This window comes from Leucoraja erinacea, chromosome 7 (genome assembly GCF_028641065.1).
Source record: "Leucoraja erinacea ecotype New England chromosome 7, Leri_hhj_1, whole genome shotgun sequence".
NCBI classification, from domain to species: domain Eukaryota; kingdom Metazoa; phylum Chordata; class Chondrichthyes; order Rajiformes; family Rajidae; genus Leucoraja; species Leucoraja erinaceus.
Window position 1 is genome coordinate 6,383,408 of NC_073383.1, and position 17,469 is coordinate 6,400,876.

A 17,469-nucleotide genomic window follows, 5' to 3' on the forward strand; every position below is an offset into this window, starting at 1 on the left:
ACTATGCCAATGCAAGTCAGGGGCGGGAGAGAGAAACGGCAATAACTTCATCCTTAACTTTTAAAGTTTTTGAGTACGCTCCCGCAGCCTGTATTAAGTTATATACTGCTTCATTACCGTTGTATTATCATTTTTAGGCAGATGAGTAGTTTAGCTTAGAGATAAAGTGCCCTTCGACCCACTGAGCCCACGCCGACCATCGATCACACTAGTTCCGTGTTATCTCACTTTCTCATCCACTCCCGACACATTAGGGCCAATTTACAGAGGTTCAATTAACTTCCAACACCGCACGTCTTTGGGATGTGGGAGGAAACTGGAGCACCCAGAGAAATGCTTCGTGGGGGGAATGTAAAACTCCGTACAGACCGCACCCGTAGTCAGGATTGAACCTGGATCTCTGATGCGGTAAGGCAGCAACTCTACCGCTGTGTCGCAAATTTGCTTCACTTCAGGAAATTCAGACAGAACTGTAAAGTAATTGTCACCTTGAGAGCTTGGGGAAAGGAGGTAGAAGTGAGCCAGTGCGCTTGTAGTTGATGAATGCTCCCGCTGCGGTCAGAGAGCCCAGAATCAGGATGATTATAATGACTAATACCACGGCTGTTGCTGCAACGACATCAATATAGAATCCATCGTTCATATTCAATCACCCACAAGGAAATAATAACTCAAAGATAAAACTATCCCACTCGTGAATATTTTAGGCATTACATCTGACATTTACTGCAATTTAAGAATTAAACTCCCTTGTGTTTTCAACACTTATATCCAACACATACTCCATAAGGTAGATTTTTTTTTTAAAGAGTATAAAGTAAGGCGTAGAAACAAGGAACTGTTGTTGCTGGTTTACAAAACAAACTACACAGAGTACTGGGTCAGGCAGTATCTGTGGTGAACAGGGAGAGGTGACGTTCCGGGTCGAGACCCTTCTTCAGACTCATTATCTTCAGATGTTGATTGACCTACTCCATGCACATGTGGCTGGAATTGGCATAATGCATGAAAGACAACAATAAACAGGGCTGCTTTTAGTTTAGTTTAGTTTAGAGATACAGCGTGGGAACTAGACCCTTCAGATCATCGATCACCCGTTCACGCTAGTCCCATCCTGCACACTAGGGACAATTTACAGAAGCTAATTAACCTACAAACCTGCTCGTCATTGGAGCGTGGAAGGAAACCGGAGCACCTGGATTGGCATTCTATAAATGATGTCTACAGTGGATTGGCATTCTATAAATGATGGATTGGCATTCTATAAATGATGTCTACAGTGGATTGGCATTCTATAAATGATGTCTACAGTGGATTGGCATTCTATAAATGATGTCTACAGTGGATTGGCATTCTATAAATGATGTCTATAGTGGATTGGCATTCTATAAATGGCTCAAGGATCTGACCACCAAATTTTATTAATGCATTTTACTTCTGAAAACCTTAGTAACCAATCTGTATTATTAATGATTTTCAATTCTTTGTGAAAATCTAATGTTGAACTTTGCTGCGGTGCCAGTACACTCTCCTGGTGCTTACCCTCACCAACAAAGCTCTGATAAGAAACAGCTCCTGTGAGTTCCCAGGGACACCAATAAAACAATGCATTCCTGAATATAGACACAAAATGCTGGAGCAACTCAGCGGGACAGGCAGTATCACTGGAGAGAAAGAATGGGTGACGTTTCGGGTCGAGACCCTTCTTCTGAAGAAGTCTGAAGAAGGGTCTCGACCCAAAACGTCACCCATTCCTTCTCTCCAGAGATGCTGCCTGTCCCGCTGAGTTACTCCAGCATTTTGTGTCTATATTCAGTGTAAACCAGCATCTGCAGTTCCTTACTACACACTGCATTTCTGAACAAGGGAAGGGATTCCCAGGACACACTATGTGGATTGGAAGCATGAATATGACCCAAGTTGCTCAACAAATAACAAACAAAAAACATTTCCATCCTTATTCATCGACTTCCACTCATGCCGTCTCCAAACCACAGAGTGTGATTCATCGTGTCTGGTGTGACCATAGTTTTCACCACCTGTCATCATTTATTGAAAAGCCCTTCACTAGGTTTATTCTACCTTAGACTTTAGAACACAGCTCGGACACAGGCCCTTCGGCCCACCAAGTCCGTACCGAACTGTGATCACCCTGTACCCTATCACCATCCTACACACTAGGGACAATTTACAATTTTACAGAAGCCAATTAACCTACAAATCAGTACGTCTTTGCAATATGGGAAGAAGCCGGAGCACCCGGAGAAAACCCACGCGGTCACGGGGAGAACGTACACACTACACTTCTAAAATGCTCAAAGCTAGATTGGTTTATGGCAACCAATAGTGTTACATGTATAGGTACCTTGTGTCTACAAAAGACCATTGGTTCTTTCATATCTTCTCTATCTTTGTATTATTAAGTAAAATCAAGTTTCCCACGTGCATCTCCAGCCTCCAGACCTAGCTGTTCCGCTGCCGAGAGTATATATGGTATACACCGTATACATGAACTCCAAATTTCCACTGTTCCTCTACATTTCTCAGTATCCCGCCCGGTATTCTGCACTCCCTCATACATTTGCCATCCCCGATCTTAATGATTCCTGTATGTGTTTGGAAGGTGGGATAAAACCGGAGCTCCCGGAGAAAACCCACACAAACTCCGTACAGACAGCACCCGTCGTGAGCATCGAACCCGGGTCTCTGGCGCTATAAGGCATCAGCTCTACCGCTGCGCCACCGTGCTAAGCTATGAAACGCTTGTTATTTGTTTAATAAATACCTGCAGAATGTCGCGATCCCTGGGATTTTGCTATTTGACAATACCTCCCCGCGTATCCATGAGGACAACTGCAGAAAAGATAATGTGTAAATTAAAACATTATATTTCCCCCTTTTATGTTGCTGCGTGTTTTCAATTTGAGAAAAATTACTCAATTTCTAGTCAAAGTCACAGAGTCATACAACACAGAAACAGGCCCTTCAACCCACTGCCCACACCGACCAAGGTGCCTTATCTAAGCTGGTCCCATTTGCCTGCATTTGGTCTACATCCCACTATCCACTTGCCTGTTCAAGTATCTTTTAAGTGCTGTTACAGTGCCTGCCGCAACTACCTCCTCTATAGAACTGTGGAGGTATCAAGAGAAACTGTGCAAAGATTAAAGATTGAGGAAAATTTACAGAGAGTACAGGAATCAAGAACCAGAGGACATGGGTTTCATGTGAGAGGGGAAAGATTTAATCGGAACCATAGGGACACCTTTTCACACAGAGAGTGGTGGGCATATGGAACGAGTCGCCAGAGGAAGTAGTTGAGGCAGGTACAATAAGAATATTTGGACAGATACATGGATAGGAAAGGTTTAGAGGGATTGTCTGTGGATTGTCACCTTGTCGTGGTGGAGAAGCTTGTGTGGACCTGAGATCCTGAGAGCGATGCCGTCTGGGGCTATGCTCCTGGTAGGGCCACCCATGGTGGTAAGGTCGAGGGGGAGGTCTCTGACAAAGAGCAATCCAACCAAGACCTCAATGGTAGAACAGGCTGTCCTTAGTGGAGCGTCACAACGGCTGGGAAGGCGGATGAAGGCTGCAGCAGAAAAGGGTCTCCGGTCGTCTTGGACTCCATGACACTGGATCCTGACACAGATCTGTCAAGGACCGTGGGGTGGCTGTCTGTGCACCAGTCTCCCCACAGGCATCCTCCATATAGGGAATAACACCATGGAGACATCCATGGTCAGCCATGACCAAAGTGGGCCTAAGAAGAGAGGGATATGGCCAAATGGGACCAACTTAGATGGGACACCTTGGTTGGCAACGGATGAGCAGGGCCACTGGACCAGTTTCCGTGGTGTCTGATGGACTCTAGAGCAACCTCTCAAGAAAAGAGGCTACAGTAATATAAAGAGAGAGAAATGTAAACATGATGAACAGCGTGAGACTCCTGCAGCTCTGTTGCCATGGTATCGAGTATTAACAGCACTGTGTTTCTGTGGCCTTCAACGTACGTGCACTTTGTAGTGTTTCCTTCAAAACGACACACCCCTTCATTCCTACACTTGCAAGCGGGTGGCATGGTTTGTTTTGACTCAATGGCTGTGGAGAAAATGAGAAAACATTCAGGGTTAAAATCCATCCCCGACAAAACAATAAAAGCACCCCGTCAGTGTGAACCATTTTCACAAACTAGAATAGGTCGGTGTGGGTTCAGGTGTCAAAATGTGTCGGTAATGATGTACATTAGGGTGGTCAGGGAAGTCTGAAGAAGGGTCCCGACCCGAAACATCACCCGTCCATTTCCTCCAGAGACGCTGCATGACCCTCTGAGTTACTCCAGCACTTTGTGTCTATCTTTGGCATATATCAGGTATAGACAGCTGGGATGAAATGAATCACTTGAGTTTCGGGAGTGCAGGCGTACGCTTAAGAGGCAAATCGGGAAGGTAAAAAAGAGACATGAGAGAGCTCTGGCCAGGGAGATTACGGAGAATCCTAAGAGATTTAATTTTAGACTTAGACTTTTAGATTTTCAGCCCACCGAGTCCATGCCGACCAGCGATCACACTGGCAGTATCCTACACACTAGGAATCATTTGAAATTTTACCAACACCAATTAGCCTACAGACCTGTACGCCTTCGGAGTGTGGGAGGAAACCAGAGCACCCAGAGAAAACCCACATGGTTATGGGTGAACGTCCAAACTCAGTTCAGACAGCACCCATAGTCAGGATCGAACCCGGGACTCTGACCCTGTGAGCAGCAGCTTAACCGCTGTGCCGCTGTGCTGCTTGTAAATAAGTATATTAAGTGCAAAAAATGCGGGAGAGAATAGGGCCCCTAAAAGTGCAAAGAGGTTGTCCATGTGTGGAGGAACAGGAAATAGGTGAAGAGTGCATGTCTCTCACCTCTATTTACTGCAGGGAAGGAAGTGATTGCCAGGGATTTCAGGGGAGTTAATAGTCCTGTATTGAGTAGAGTGGAGATGCTGGAAGTGCTAGAGGAGGGGGTGGTGCTGGATGGCTAGGAGGTCAGATTCAGATTCAATTTTAATTGTCATCGTCAGTGTACAGTACAGAGACAACGAAATGCATTTAGCATCTCCCTTGAAGAGCGACATAGCAATAGCAAACGATTTGAATAAATAATAATAAGTGTCCGGGGGGGGGTGGTGATTGGCAGTCACCGAGGTACGTTGTTGAGTAGAGTGACAGCCGCCTGAAAGAAGCTGTTCCTCGACCTGTTGGTTCGGCAACGGAGAGACCTGTAGCGCCTCCCGGATGGTAGGAGGGTAAACAGTCCATGGTTGGGGTGAGAGCAGTCCTTGGCGATGCTGAGCGCCCTCCGCAGACAGCGTTTGCTTTGGACAGACTCAATGGAGGGGAGCGAGGAACCGGTGATGCGTTGGGCAATTTTCACCTCCCTCTGCAATGCCTTCCGGTCGGAGACAGAGCAGTTGCCATACCATACTGTGATGCAGTTGGTAAGGATGCTCTCGATGGTGCAGCGGTAGAAGTTCACCAGGATCTGAGGAGACAGATGGACCTTCTTCAGTCTCCTCAGGAAGAAGAGACGCTGGTGAGCCTTCTTGATCAGAGTAGAGGTATTGTGGGTCCAAGAGAGGTCATCGGAGATGTTGACTCCCAGGAACCTGAAGCTAGAAACACGTTCCACCTCCGTCCCGTTAATGTGGATGGGGGTGTGCGTGCCGCCTCTGGACTTCCTGAAGTCTACAATGAGCTCCTTGGTCTTCTTGGAGCTAAGGGCCAGGTTGTTGTCAGGTGCTGGATATCCTCAAGCACACAAGGACAGACAGGGGGGGGGGGGCCGCTGGGGGGGGGGGGGGGGGGGGATGATCAAATGCACGTACCTGCATCGCATTCAGAGTTACTGTCATCGAGGAAGTGAGTTCCCTCTGGACAGGCACAGGTGTAACCACCGGGTCTCAGTAAGCACAGGTGGCTGCAGGAACCCTTGCAGCGGTTCGGCACTGAAAAGCAAATCAAAGTTTGAAACAAAAACTGCAACCCAGCATTTTAAAATGTCCATTTAGTTTAGTACGGATTATAATGCTCACGTGTGCCGAGATGGTTTAGTTTATTGTCACGTGTAACAAGATACAGTGAAAAGCTTTCTGGTTGCATGCTCATCAGCCAGTGGAAAGACTATACGTGGTTACAATCGAACCGTCCACAATGTACAGATAGAGGATAAATGAATAACATTCAGTGCGAGGTAAAGTGCAGTAAAGTCCGATTAGAGACTTTAAGTTCCTGGGAATAAACATCTCCCAGGACCTCAAATGGCAAATGAACACCGTCACTCTCGTGAAGAGGTCTCATCAGCGGCTGTATTTCCTAAGGTCTCTACGGAGAGCTAACGTCTCACAGCCGCTGCTGCTGTCCTTCTATCGATGCGCCGTGGAAAGTATCCTCACCTATGGAATCCTGGTGTGGTTTGCCAGCTGTACTGTGGCTGAGAGGAGGGCGCTGCAGGGAATTATAAAAACTGCGCAGCGCATTACAAACGCTAACCCTGCCCTCCTTGGATGACATATACAAGGCCCGATGCTTGCGCAGGGCCATAAATATCAAGAAGGACACATCCCACCCTGCCAATCACCTTTTTACTCTGCTACCCTCCAGGAAGCGATTCAGGTCTCTTCAGGCTCGCACTGGTAGACTAAAAAATAGTTTCTACCATTGTGCGATAAAAGAGCTTAACTCCAATAGTGAACACTGGGAAGCAAGAAGTAACTTCGAGGAATACCGCTAAATTCTTTTCATCTCTTTTAAAAATGTATTTATATTCTACTATTAACTGTACATATGTGCATTGGTGTTGTGTTGTATTTCTTTTAACGGAGGAGAAGCAAATGGAATTTTGTTGCTCAGTTTTGTGCAATGACGATAAACATATTCCTATTCTATTCTATTCTATTCTATTCTATTCTATTAAAGATAGTCCAAGGGTCTCCAATGAGGTAGAGGGGAGGTCAGGACCGCTCTCCAGTTGGTGAGAGGATGGTTCAGTCGCCTGATAACAGCTGGGAAGATAACTGCAGGAAGGGGCTTTCACATTGGGCAGGGACGCACCCGGCAAGCAGGCCCAACTCGACCTCCATGGACCGTCCTCGGTGTACCCGCCCGATCGGCCTGGCTGGCCCACCGCAGTCACCAGCGGGACCGGGAACCTGCCTGAAGGCTCGACGGAGTCCACACGAAGGCTCACAGTCGGGGGTCCACGTGGTATGGGGGACCTGGCGGTCGGCTAGACCTCGCGTCGGGGGGACCTGAAGGTCGGGGGGGGGGGGGGAGGACATTGTGGTCGGGGGTCCTCCTGTTCGGCAGAATCGGGAACCCACCCGATGGCCTGGTACTCGGCGTAACCGGGACAGAGCTGGAAATGTCGAACACGAGGAACAAGAAGGGTGAACCGGGGTGATGCCTCCAGCGTCTTCAGGTCGACTGCAGGAGGTGCCCCAGGGACACAAAGATGGGCGGGCGAGGAGAGGAGAGGAGAGGAGAGGAGAGGAGAGGATAGGAGAGGAGAGGAGAGGAGAGGAGAGGGACGTTGGTTCGCGGGAACTGCTCCAGTACATCGAGCACGCAGGCTGACCAGACTTTTGACTTTGAATAATGGCGCAATAATGGCGGTGCCCGCATGTGTAATAAATGCAAAATGAATTTCATTGTGCAGTTGCATATGTAACAAATAATGCACTATTGCCTATTGGCATTACAGAGAAAATAGTGGACACCATACACTAAGTGGGAAATTTGTACGGGGCTGTTAAAGTCTTGGAAACATACAGCATGGAAACAGGCCCTTCAGCCCATCTCGTCCATGCTAACCACAATGCTCAATCTAACACATTTGGTCAGGTACCTGGACAGGAAAGGTTTGAAGTGCTGAAGCAACTCTGTGGGTCGGGCACACTAGCACAATGCATATTTTTGTCCAAGTCATTTATATACATTGTAAAACATTGAAGCACCAATCCCTGTGGCACAATGTGTCTGCTCTTTAAGTCTATGTAGAGTTCTGAATAGAGTCAGCATCTTGAGCATTGTGATAAAAAAAATAGACATTTGTCCCACATTGTGTAGTCTTAAGTAGAGTCAATGAGCGATACAACACGAAACAGGCCCTTCGGCCAAACTCATCAATGCTCACCAAGATACCCATTTACGTTCGGCCCGTATCTCTCTAAATATTAAGTCTGAAGAAGAATCTTGACCTGAAATGTCACCTATCCATCTTCTCCAGAGATGCTGCCTGACCCGCTGAGTTACTCCAGTACTTGGTGTCCCTCTAAACCTTTCCTCTCCACGGACCTGTCCAAATGTCTTTCAATGTTGATATTGTACCTACCTCGACTACCTCCTCTGGCAGCTCGTTCCATACACCCACCTGAGAAAGATTTGCCCCTTAGGTTCTAATTAAATATTTCCCCACTCCCCATATTTAACCAATCACAAGTAACAAGGGTTTTTATTACTGTTTCTATAGGCAATAAAGATTAAAATAATTTAACGTACTGTTTTGAACATTTTGTATGCAAGATTAGGATTTAACAATTGAAAGGTAGCAATGAAATCTCAACGTATTGCCATCTGCAGAACTTTAGAAAAATAAGTGCATTTTGAATTTCGTGAATTTTCAGACCCTGAATAATTAATTGTTCAGTGATTGGTTTTACCTGAGTGATCGTAACGATTCTCCTGATAAATTCTGGCCTGAGTTAGCCAAGGGTTTACAGTCAGTATCTTAATCTTGTGTCCATTTCCAAATTTATCTTGTTTCCATACTTCTCCGTTCTCTTTCGATGTCCAGTACAAGTGATTCTCAAACAGATCCAAGCTAAATGGGTTACCGAGGTCTGGCAGAGATAAAGCAAGAACACAATGTGAACGTTACAACTTCACCGGGTGGCTCCGTACGATGGCAGCCTCGCCAAAAGTCTGTCTCATCCTTTTCTTCTTTTGTTGTTTTTAGTCTGTTGTTAAATGTATGTTTTAGTGTATCTTTAGTGTTGTGTTATGTGGGGGGGGGGGGGGGGGGTGGGGGAAACTTTTTAAATCTCTTTCCTCGAAGGAGACGCAACTTTTCCAGTATCGTATCACCGTCCGCACTGCAGCCTAACATTGTGGAACTGGCGGTCCCTTTACTGGGGGTCGACGTCGGGAGCTCCAACTGCGGGAGCCTGCGGACTTAACATTGTGGAGTTCGCGGCCCCTTGGTTAAGGGTCGACTTCGGGAGCTCCACCTGCAGGAGCTTCGACCGCTCCGATCACGGGAGCTTCAATCGCCGGCTGCGGGAGCTTCGATCGCCCCGACTGCGGATGGTTCGACTGAACCCGAACGCGGGAGAACAGGAGGGAAGAAGATAATACGTTATTGCCTTCCATCACAGTGCGCTGAGGTGATTGTTTATGTTAATATTTTATGTATTTTATGTGTGTCTTGTTGCTTTATTGATATGCCTGTGTGGCAAATCAAATTCCTTGTATGTTTTTACAAGCTTGGATAGTAAATTAATTACAATTACAATTAGAACAGACTCCTGCCCGGCTTTGGTGTGTGGGAGGAAACTGGAGCACCCGGAGGAAACCCACGCGGTCACAGGCTGAGTTACTCCAGCACTTTGTGCCTTACTCACTGATGACCAACACTCGCTTGAAGGACTACTTTTTGCCCCATGGCCAGGACCTGAACCACACGGGACATTGCCTGCATAAATGCCAAACACAGGGTGGGGCTAGGCCTGACCCGCTGGAAGTTATTCAGGCTGGTTGCCCAGTGCAAGGGCTGGGGGTTTGTTCCTTGGTGAGCCGATCAGTCAGGCTGCTTTCTGGGAAAGTGACGTGAATTACTGGCAACAGAATCAGAGTGTTTATGTTCTATGGAAATCCTTGAAGCTGCTGCCCATTGGCAGGGGAACATCAGGAATTGAGCAGGGAACATGATACTTCCCGAAAATTATAGACGATAATTCACAGTGTAATCTGCCTTCTGAATCAGTCAGATATGACCACATCAGGTATCCACCACACGATAAAATACTTACAGTATTTCAGCTGTAACACGTCTCCCAATGTTCACGCCAGATTTAGTTACTAACTGAGGCTTGGAGTCCTCGCATTACTATCTTTAGTTTAGTTTAGTTTAGGGATACAGTGAGGAAACGGGCCCTTCGGCCCACCGTGTCCATGGTGACCAGCGATCATCACAAACACTAGAACTATCCTACACACTGGGGACTTTTTACCAAAGCCAATTAACCTACAAACCTGCACGTCTTTGGAGTGTGGGAGGAAACCAGAGCACCCGGAGAAAACCCACACGGTCACGGGGAGAACGTACAAACTCCGTACAGGCAGCTCCCATAATCAGGATCAAACCTGGGTCTATGGTGCTGCGGGGCAGCAACTCTACTGCTGCACCACCATGCTGCTTCGATCAGAGCCCATCAATAAATGATTGTTTAGGCTGATTCCCCAATGCAAGTGCTGGGAGGTTCATTCTGCTTCTCCATTCCTCTGTGGGGTCTAGTGTCTGCACCAGTCTCACCTCCATTGATGATCACGATTCTGTCAGACCCATCAGGCTTCATGGACTCGATGAGGTTCTCCTTGGAGTCGGACCAGTAGATGCGGTCACCATTCAGGTAGTCTATGGTGAGCCCTGTTGGCCAGCCCAGGTCACTGGTGGCCAACACCTGCCGCTGGTCCCCGTCCATCCAGGCACTCTCTATCTTGGGCTCACTGCCCCAGTCCGTCCAGTAGAACAGCCTGGAACAAGGGTTAATAGCAGTGAACTAAACATCGCAGAGGGACTTGGGAGTGCTGGTCCAGGATTCCAAAAAGGATCATTCAGACTGAAGAAGGATCTCGACCCGAAACGTCACCCATTCCTTTTATCCAGAGATGCTGCCTGTCCTGCTGACTTACTCCAGTATTTTGTATCTATCATTCGGTTTAAACCAGCATCTGCAGTTCCTTCCTACACAGGTTCATTTGCAGGTTGAATCGGTGGTAAGGAAGGCAAATGCAATGCTGGATAGACACAAAATGCTGGAGTAACTCAGCGGGGCAGGCGGCATCTCTGGAGAGAAGGAGTGGGTGACGTTTCGGGTCGAGACCCTTCATCAGACTGAGAGTCAAGGGGGGAGGGAAACGAGAGATATGGAAGGGCAAGGTGTGAAAACAACAGATCAAAGCAGACGATGGTCAAAGGAAATGTCAAATGGTTCATTGTTGGCTGAGGGGAAGTCGACAACGAGGCACACAAACAGTAAAATTAATCAGGAGGACAGTGAAACTAGTCGGAGGACTAGGATAGGGGAGGGACAGAGAGAGAGAGAGAGAGAGGGAGGGCAAGGAGGGTTACTTGAAGTTAGAGAAATCATTCATATTGTAAAGTGCCAAAGTGTGAAGGGTGGAGGGAGTGTCCGGGGTGAGACTGGTCCTTGATTACTCTGGATTAACTGATTCGTTGATTCAGTGAATTAGTGGTGCCCGTAGGAAATATATATCTTTGATTCTAAAAGCTGCCGGTGAGCGTGGCGTGGAAGTTCACTTACCCGAGTTTTGGATTGACAGAAATAGCAGCGGGCTGTTGCAGCTGAGAGGAGACCAGCCATTTCCTGTACCTCCCGTCCAGCTCGGCCACCTCGATTCTGTTGGTGCTAGAGTCCGTCCAGTAGATGTGTCTGTGGAAGCAGAAGGCAACATCCCACTACTCAGTAGAAACAACGTCAAGTAGATGCATAGGGTCTCTTGCCCATAATGGGGGAATCGAGGCCCAGAGGACATAGGTTCACGGTGAAGGGGAAAAGATTTAATGGGAATCTGAGGGGTAACCTTTTCACACAAAGGGTGGTGGGTGCATGGAACAAGCTGCCAGAGGAGGTAGTTGAGGCTGGGACTATCCCAACATTTAAAAATCAGTTAGACAGGTACATGGATAGGACAGGTTTGGAGGGATAAGCACGCAGGTGGGACAAGTGTAGCTGGGACATGTTGGCCGGTGTGGGTAAGTTGGGCTGAAGAGCCTGTTTCCACACTGTATCACTCTATGACTCTATGCTGGTGAAAGGTCCCAACCTGAAACGTCAGCCAGCTTTGTTCTCCTGAGATGCTGCCTGACCGGCGGAGTTACTCCAGCACTCTCTGAAACGTCACCTATCCTTGTTCTCCAGAGATGCTGCCTGACCCGCTGAGTTACTCCAGCACTCTGTGAAACGCCACCTATCCATGTTCTCCACAGATGCTGCCAGACCCGCTGAGTTACTCCAGCACTCTGTGAAACGTCACCTATCCATGTTCTCCAGAGATGCTGCCTGACCTGCTGAGTTACCCCAGCACCCTGTGAAACGTCACCTATCCATGTTCTCCACAGATGCTTCCTGACCCGCTTAGTTGTTCCAGCACTCTGTGTCTCTCTCTGGGGCAATTGGGTTGAAACTTGTTCTGCCATCTTCCCAACAGCTAACCAATTATAACTATATTAGCAATGACACGAACGTTAACACATCAAATGTAGTTTAGTTTAGTTTAGGGATACAATATGGAAACAGGCCCTATGACCCACCGAGATCTGGCCAACCATAATCACCTGTATTTAAGAGGGAACTGCAGATGCTGGAGAATCGAAGGTTACACAGAAAAGCTGGAGAAACTCAGCGGGTGCAGCAGCATCTATGGAGCGAAGGAAATAGGTAACGTTTCGGGCCGAAACCCTTCTTCAGACTGTACACTGGTTCTATCCTACACACTCTGCAGAATTTACAGAAGACCTGCATGTCTTTGTAGTGTGGGAGGAGACCCATGTGGTCACAGGCAGAATGTGCAAACTCCACACAGGCAACACCCGAGGTCGTAATCGAACCTGGATCTCTGGCACTGTGAGGCAGCAACTCTACCCGCTGTGCCACTGTGCCATCCATTGAAGGGAGGAGGATTGGATGGGAAATAGAGTATCTGAACTCAGTCTTTCCAACGGACTTCAATGGAGACTGGGAAACTGGGATTCAAAGAGCTCAGGAGATGCGGATAAATGACAATTTCAGAAAAATTCCTAGTTATTAAAATCGACCCACAAGCACTATCCTGTTAGCTTTATAGTGGCGTTCCTTACTTTCCAACCCAGTCCACTGCAATGCCGTCGGGTGTGGTTATGTATTTCAGGTTTAAGTTCACTGCCACGGTGGGATTGCTTCCTTTGTCATCAAACCTGGTGAGATATGCCCGTTTGATGGAGCCCGCCTGTGAACCGTGTCCCAGCGCCGTCCAATACACTAAACCTGCAGAGAGAAGGAGGCTCCTGTTAGTTCACTTTAGTTTAGTTTATTGCCACGTGTCACGAGGGGGAACTTCTTTACTCAGAGAGTGGTAGCGGTGTGGAATGAGCTTCCAGTGGAAGTTGCGGCGGCAGGTTCGTTGGTATCATTTAAAAATAAATTGGATAGGCATATGGATGAGAAGGGAATGGAGGGTTATGGTATGAGTGCAGGCAGGTGGGACGAAGGGAAAAAAGTTGTTCGGCACGGACTTGTAGGGCCGAGATGGCCTGTTTCCGTGCTGTAATTGTTATATGGTTATATGGTTACCGAGGCACGGTGAAAAGCTCTTTTGTTGCATGCTCACCAGTCAGCGGAAAGACTACACATGATTACAATCGAGCCATTCACAGTGCACAGATACAGGATAGAGGGAATAACATTTAGTGCAAGATAGAGTCCAGTAAAGTCCAATTAAAGGTTTAAGAAGGAACTGCAGATGCTGGAAAATCGAAGGTAGACAAAAATGCTGGAGAAACTCAGCGGGTGAGGTACCATCTGTGGAGCGAAGGAAATAGACAACGTTTCGGGTCGAAACCCAAGGGTTTCGACTCGAAACGTTGCCTATTTCTTTCGCTCCACAGATGCTGCCTCACCCGCTGAGTTTCTCCAGCATTTATGTCTAAGTCCGATTAAAGATATTCCGGGGATATCTCCAATGAAGTAGATGGGAGGTCAGGACTGTTTTCTGGTAGGTGATAGGATGGTTCAGTTGCCTGATAACAGCTGGGAAGAAACTGTCCCTGAATCTGGAGGTGTGCGTTTTCACACTTCTGTACCTCTTGCCCGATGGGAGAGGGGAGAAGAGGGAGTGAGACTGGTCCTTGATTATGCTGCTGACCTTGCCGAGGCAGCGTGAAGTGTAGAGGGAATGACGGGGTGAGACTGGTCGTTGATTCCATCTCCTTGTGTCTGGCAGTGCATCCACCATCAATATCTTATTCTGTGTTTTCGGAAGACACCTCTACAAGTTGCTCCTTTGAGATGGTGGACTTCTTCAGCTAAATTCCACATTGAGTGATTGAAAGTTATCCCACTTTCTCATCCACTCCCTACATACCAGGGGTAGTCTACAGAGGGCCAATTAGCCCACACATCTTTGGGATGTCGGAGGAAACCGGAGCACCCGGCGAAAACCCATGCGAGAACGTGCAACCTCCACACAGACAGCACTCGAGGTCAGGATGGTATCTGGGTCTCTGGCGCGGTGAGGCAGCAGCTCTACCACCTCCACCACCGTGATGCCCCACAGTCTGGAGAATCCAAGTCCTGTTCCAAATGCTAGTGTGCCGATCGAAATTCCCTTCAAAAATTCCTACCACATTAAGAAAGTAAAGGCGACTAGTATTATCACACACAACAGTTGTGTGAAGTCTCCATGCTAATTAAATATTTAAATAATTCCATAAATATTTTAACATTACGATTTCTGCTCTAAACAAAAAAGAAAACAAAGTGCAATGATTTATCATGAAGCTTGAATCGGAAGCTGAAACCTCACCCATGCCTCTGACAGGCTGCCGTCTGGAACTGAACAAAGTGCGTCTCCACCCGAAATGTCACCTATTCATTCCTTTTCTTCAGAGAAGCTGCCTGCCCCACTGAGTTACTCCAGTATTTTGTGCCTATCTTACTTCAGATGACGTGACTTTGTTGCGGCAGGTTCGCTGGAACAGATTTATCTCGGCCACTTCATGGATATTCTTGTTCCAGGGTTCCCGAGCAAACAGCTGCATGGTTGGTGTTCCTGTGTTCCAATTTCAGCGCATTTATTGAGAAGGACTCCTGTAGCGAGAGATTTGACCTCTGCACTCACAGCGTGGTGGAGGAAGTGGACAGCTGATGGATCAAGACCTGCAATAACCTGGATAGAGTGAGTGTGAAGTAGATGTGTCCACCAGTGGGAGAGTCTAGGAACAGAGGGTACAGCCTCAGAAATAAAGCATGTACCTTTAGAAAGGAGATGTGAAGGAATTTCATTAGGGTGGTGAATCTGTGGAAAGCATCGCAGACGGCAGTGGAGCCCAAGTCATTTGGTGTTTTTAACACAGAGATTAATTGGTTCTTGACTACAATGGGTGTTAAAGGTATGGGGAGAAGGCAAGGGTCGAGAGGGGAAAATTGATCAGCCATGATCAAATCGCAGAGCAGACTCGATGGGCCGAATGGTTCAATACTACTCCTACGTCTTATGAGCTTATGGAACGCTGAACACTGTTCCAGTGCTGTACTGTTCTGTTAAAAAAAACTAACCCCCACAAACTTTAAAAAAAAAATTGCAATCTATCATCTGAGTTGTGTGGTAGACATAAAAGCTGGAGAAACTCAGCGGGTGCGGCTGCATCTATGGAGCGAAGGAATAGGTGACGTTTCAGGTCAAGACTGTCTGAAGAAAGGTCTCGACCCGAAAACGTCGCCTATTCCTTCGCTCCATTGATGCTGCTGCACCCGCTGAGTTTCTCCAGCTTGTTTGTCTACCGTAGATTTTTCCAGCATCTGCAGTTCTTTCTTAAACATCTGAGATGCGTGTGTTCTTTACAAAACTGGAACTGGATTTTAATACTTTTACGTACTGAGATCTGGATCTTCTGAATCCCAAATGTAGTCAATGGCTTTGATGTTCTCCTCGAGATCAATGTAGTCGGTGTACTGTTCCTGCGAGGTGCTATACCGGCGGATCCGTACATGGTCTGGCAACAGCAGGAGAGGAGGCCCTCCTACAATTAAACAGGCAAAATCAGTAACGGTCCTGTCACAATACACAGCCATCCCGCGTGGAAGAACGCCCTCCCGCCCAACCTGACCCATCTACCCTTATCCCTCAAAACCTATCCTATCCATGTGCCCGTCCAAATGTCTTTTAAACATTGTGATAGTACCTGCCTCAACGACCTCCTCTGGCAGCTCGTTCCATACACCCACTACTATTTTGTGTAAAAAGGTTACCCCTCAGGTACATATTAAATCTCCCCTAACTCCCCCTCTCAATTTAAACCAATGCCCGCTGGCTCTCGATTCATAGGTTTATGAGTGATAGTAGCAGAATTACACCATTTAGCCCAAAGAGGCCACTCCGCCAATCATGGCTGGTCCATCTCTCCCTCTTAACCCCACCCTCCTATGTTCTCCCCATAACCCCTGATACCTGTACTAATCCAGAATCTGTCTATCTCTGCCTTAAAAATATCACTGACTTGGCCTCCACAGCCTTCTGTGGTAAAGAAATCCACAGATTCACCACCCTCTGGCAAGACATTCCTCCCCATCTCCCTCCTAAATTAACTTCCTTTTATTCTGAGGCTGTAACCTCCGGTCCTAGGCTCTCTCATTAATGGAAATATCCTCTCCACATCCACTCTATCCAAGCCTTTCACTATTCGGTAAGTTTCAATGAGGTCCCACCTCATCCAGCCCAGTACAGGCCCAGTGCTGTCAAACGCTCATCATACATTAGTCCACTCATTCCTGGGGTCATTCTTCTAAACCTAGTCTGGACCCTCTCCAGAGCCAGCACACCCTTCCTCAGATATGTGGCCTAAAATTGCTCACAATACTCCAAATGTGGTCTGACCAGCACCTTATAAAGCCTTGGAATTACATCCCTGTTTTTGTATTCTAGTCCTCTCAAAATAAATGCTGGCATTGCGTTTACCTTCTTTACTACCGATTCAACTTGTAAATTAACTTTTTGGGAATGTTGCACCAGCAATCCCAAGTCCTTTTGCACTTCTGATTTCGGAATTCTCTTCCCATTTTGAAAATAGTCTATGCCTTTATTCCTACTACCATAATGCATGACTCCACACTTTGCTACGATGTATTTCATCTGCCACTTCTCTGCCCACTCTCCCAACCTGTCCAAGTCCTTCTGCAGAGTCCCTGCTTTCTCTACACTACCTACCCCTCCACCTATCTTGGTATCATCCACAGACTTGGCCACTAAGCCTTCAATCCCCTCATCCAAATCATTGATGTACAATGTGTCGAAATCCATCATCAGACTTCATCAGACCCTCGTCTGAGGAAGGGTGTCGACCCAAAACGTCACCTATTCCATCTCTCCAGAGATGCTGTCTGTCCCGCTGAGTTACTCCAGCATTAGCGGCCCCAGCACCGACCCCTG

General features: G+C 47.3%; 1 protein-coding gene across 1 annotated transcript in view; it reads right to left on the reverse strand.

The window, feature by feature from the left end:
• The window catches only part of lrp2a (low density lipoprotein receptor-related protein 2a), a 281,896-nt gene that overhangs the window by 16,078 nt on the left and 248,349 nt on the right, over positions 1-17,469 (reverse strand). The window contains 9 exon segments of the mRNA XM_055637704.1: positions 489-609; positions 2,786-2,853; positions 4,014-4,101; positions 5,874-5,993; positions 8,706-8,885; positions 10,577-10,797; positions 11,589-11,717; positions 13,145-13,310; positions 15,920-16,063. Coding sequence (XP_055493679.1) covers positions 489-609; positions 2,786-2,853; positions 4,014-4,101; positions 5,874-5,993; positions 8,706-8,885; positions 10,577-10,797; positions 11,589-11,717; positions 13,145-13,310; positions 15,920-16,063 — 1,237 coding nt within the window.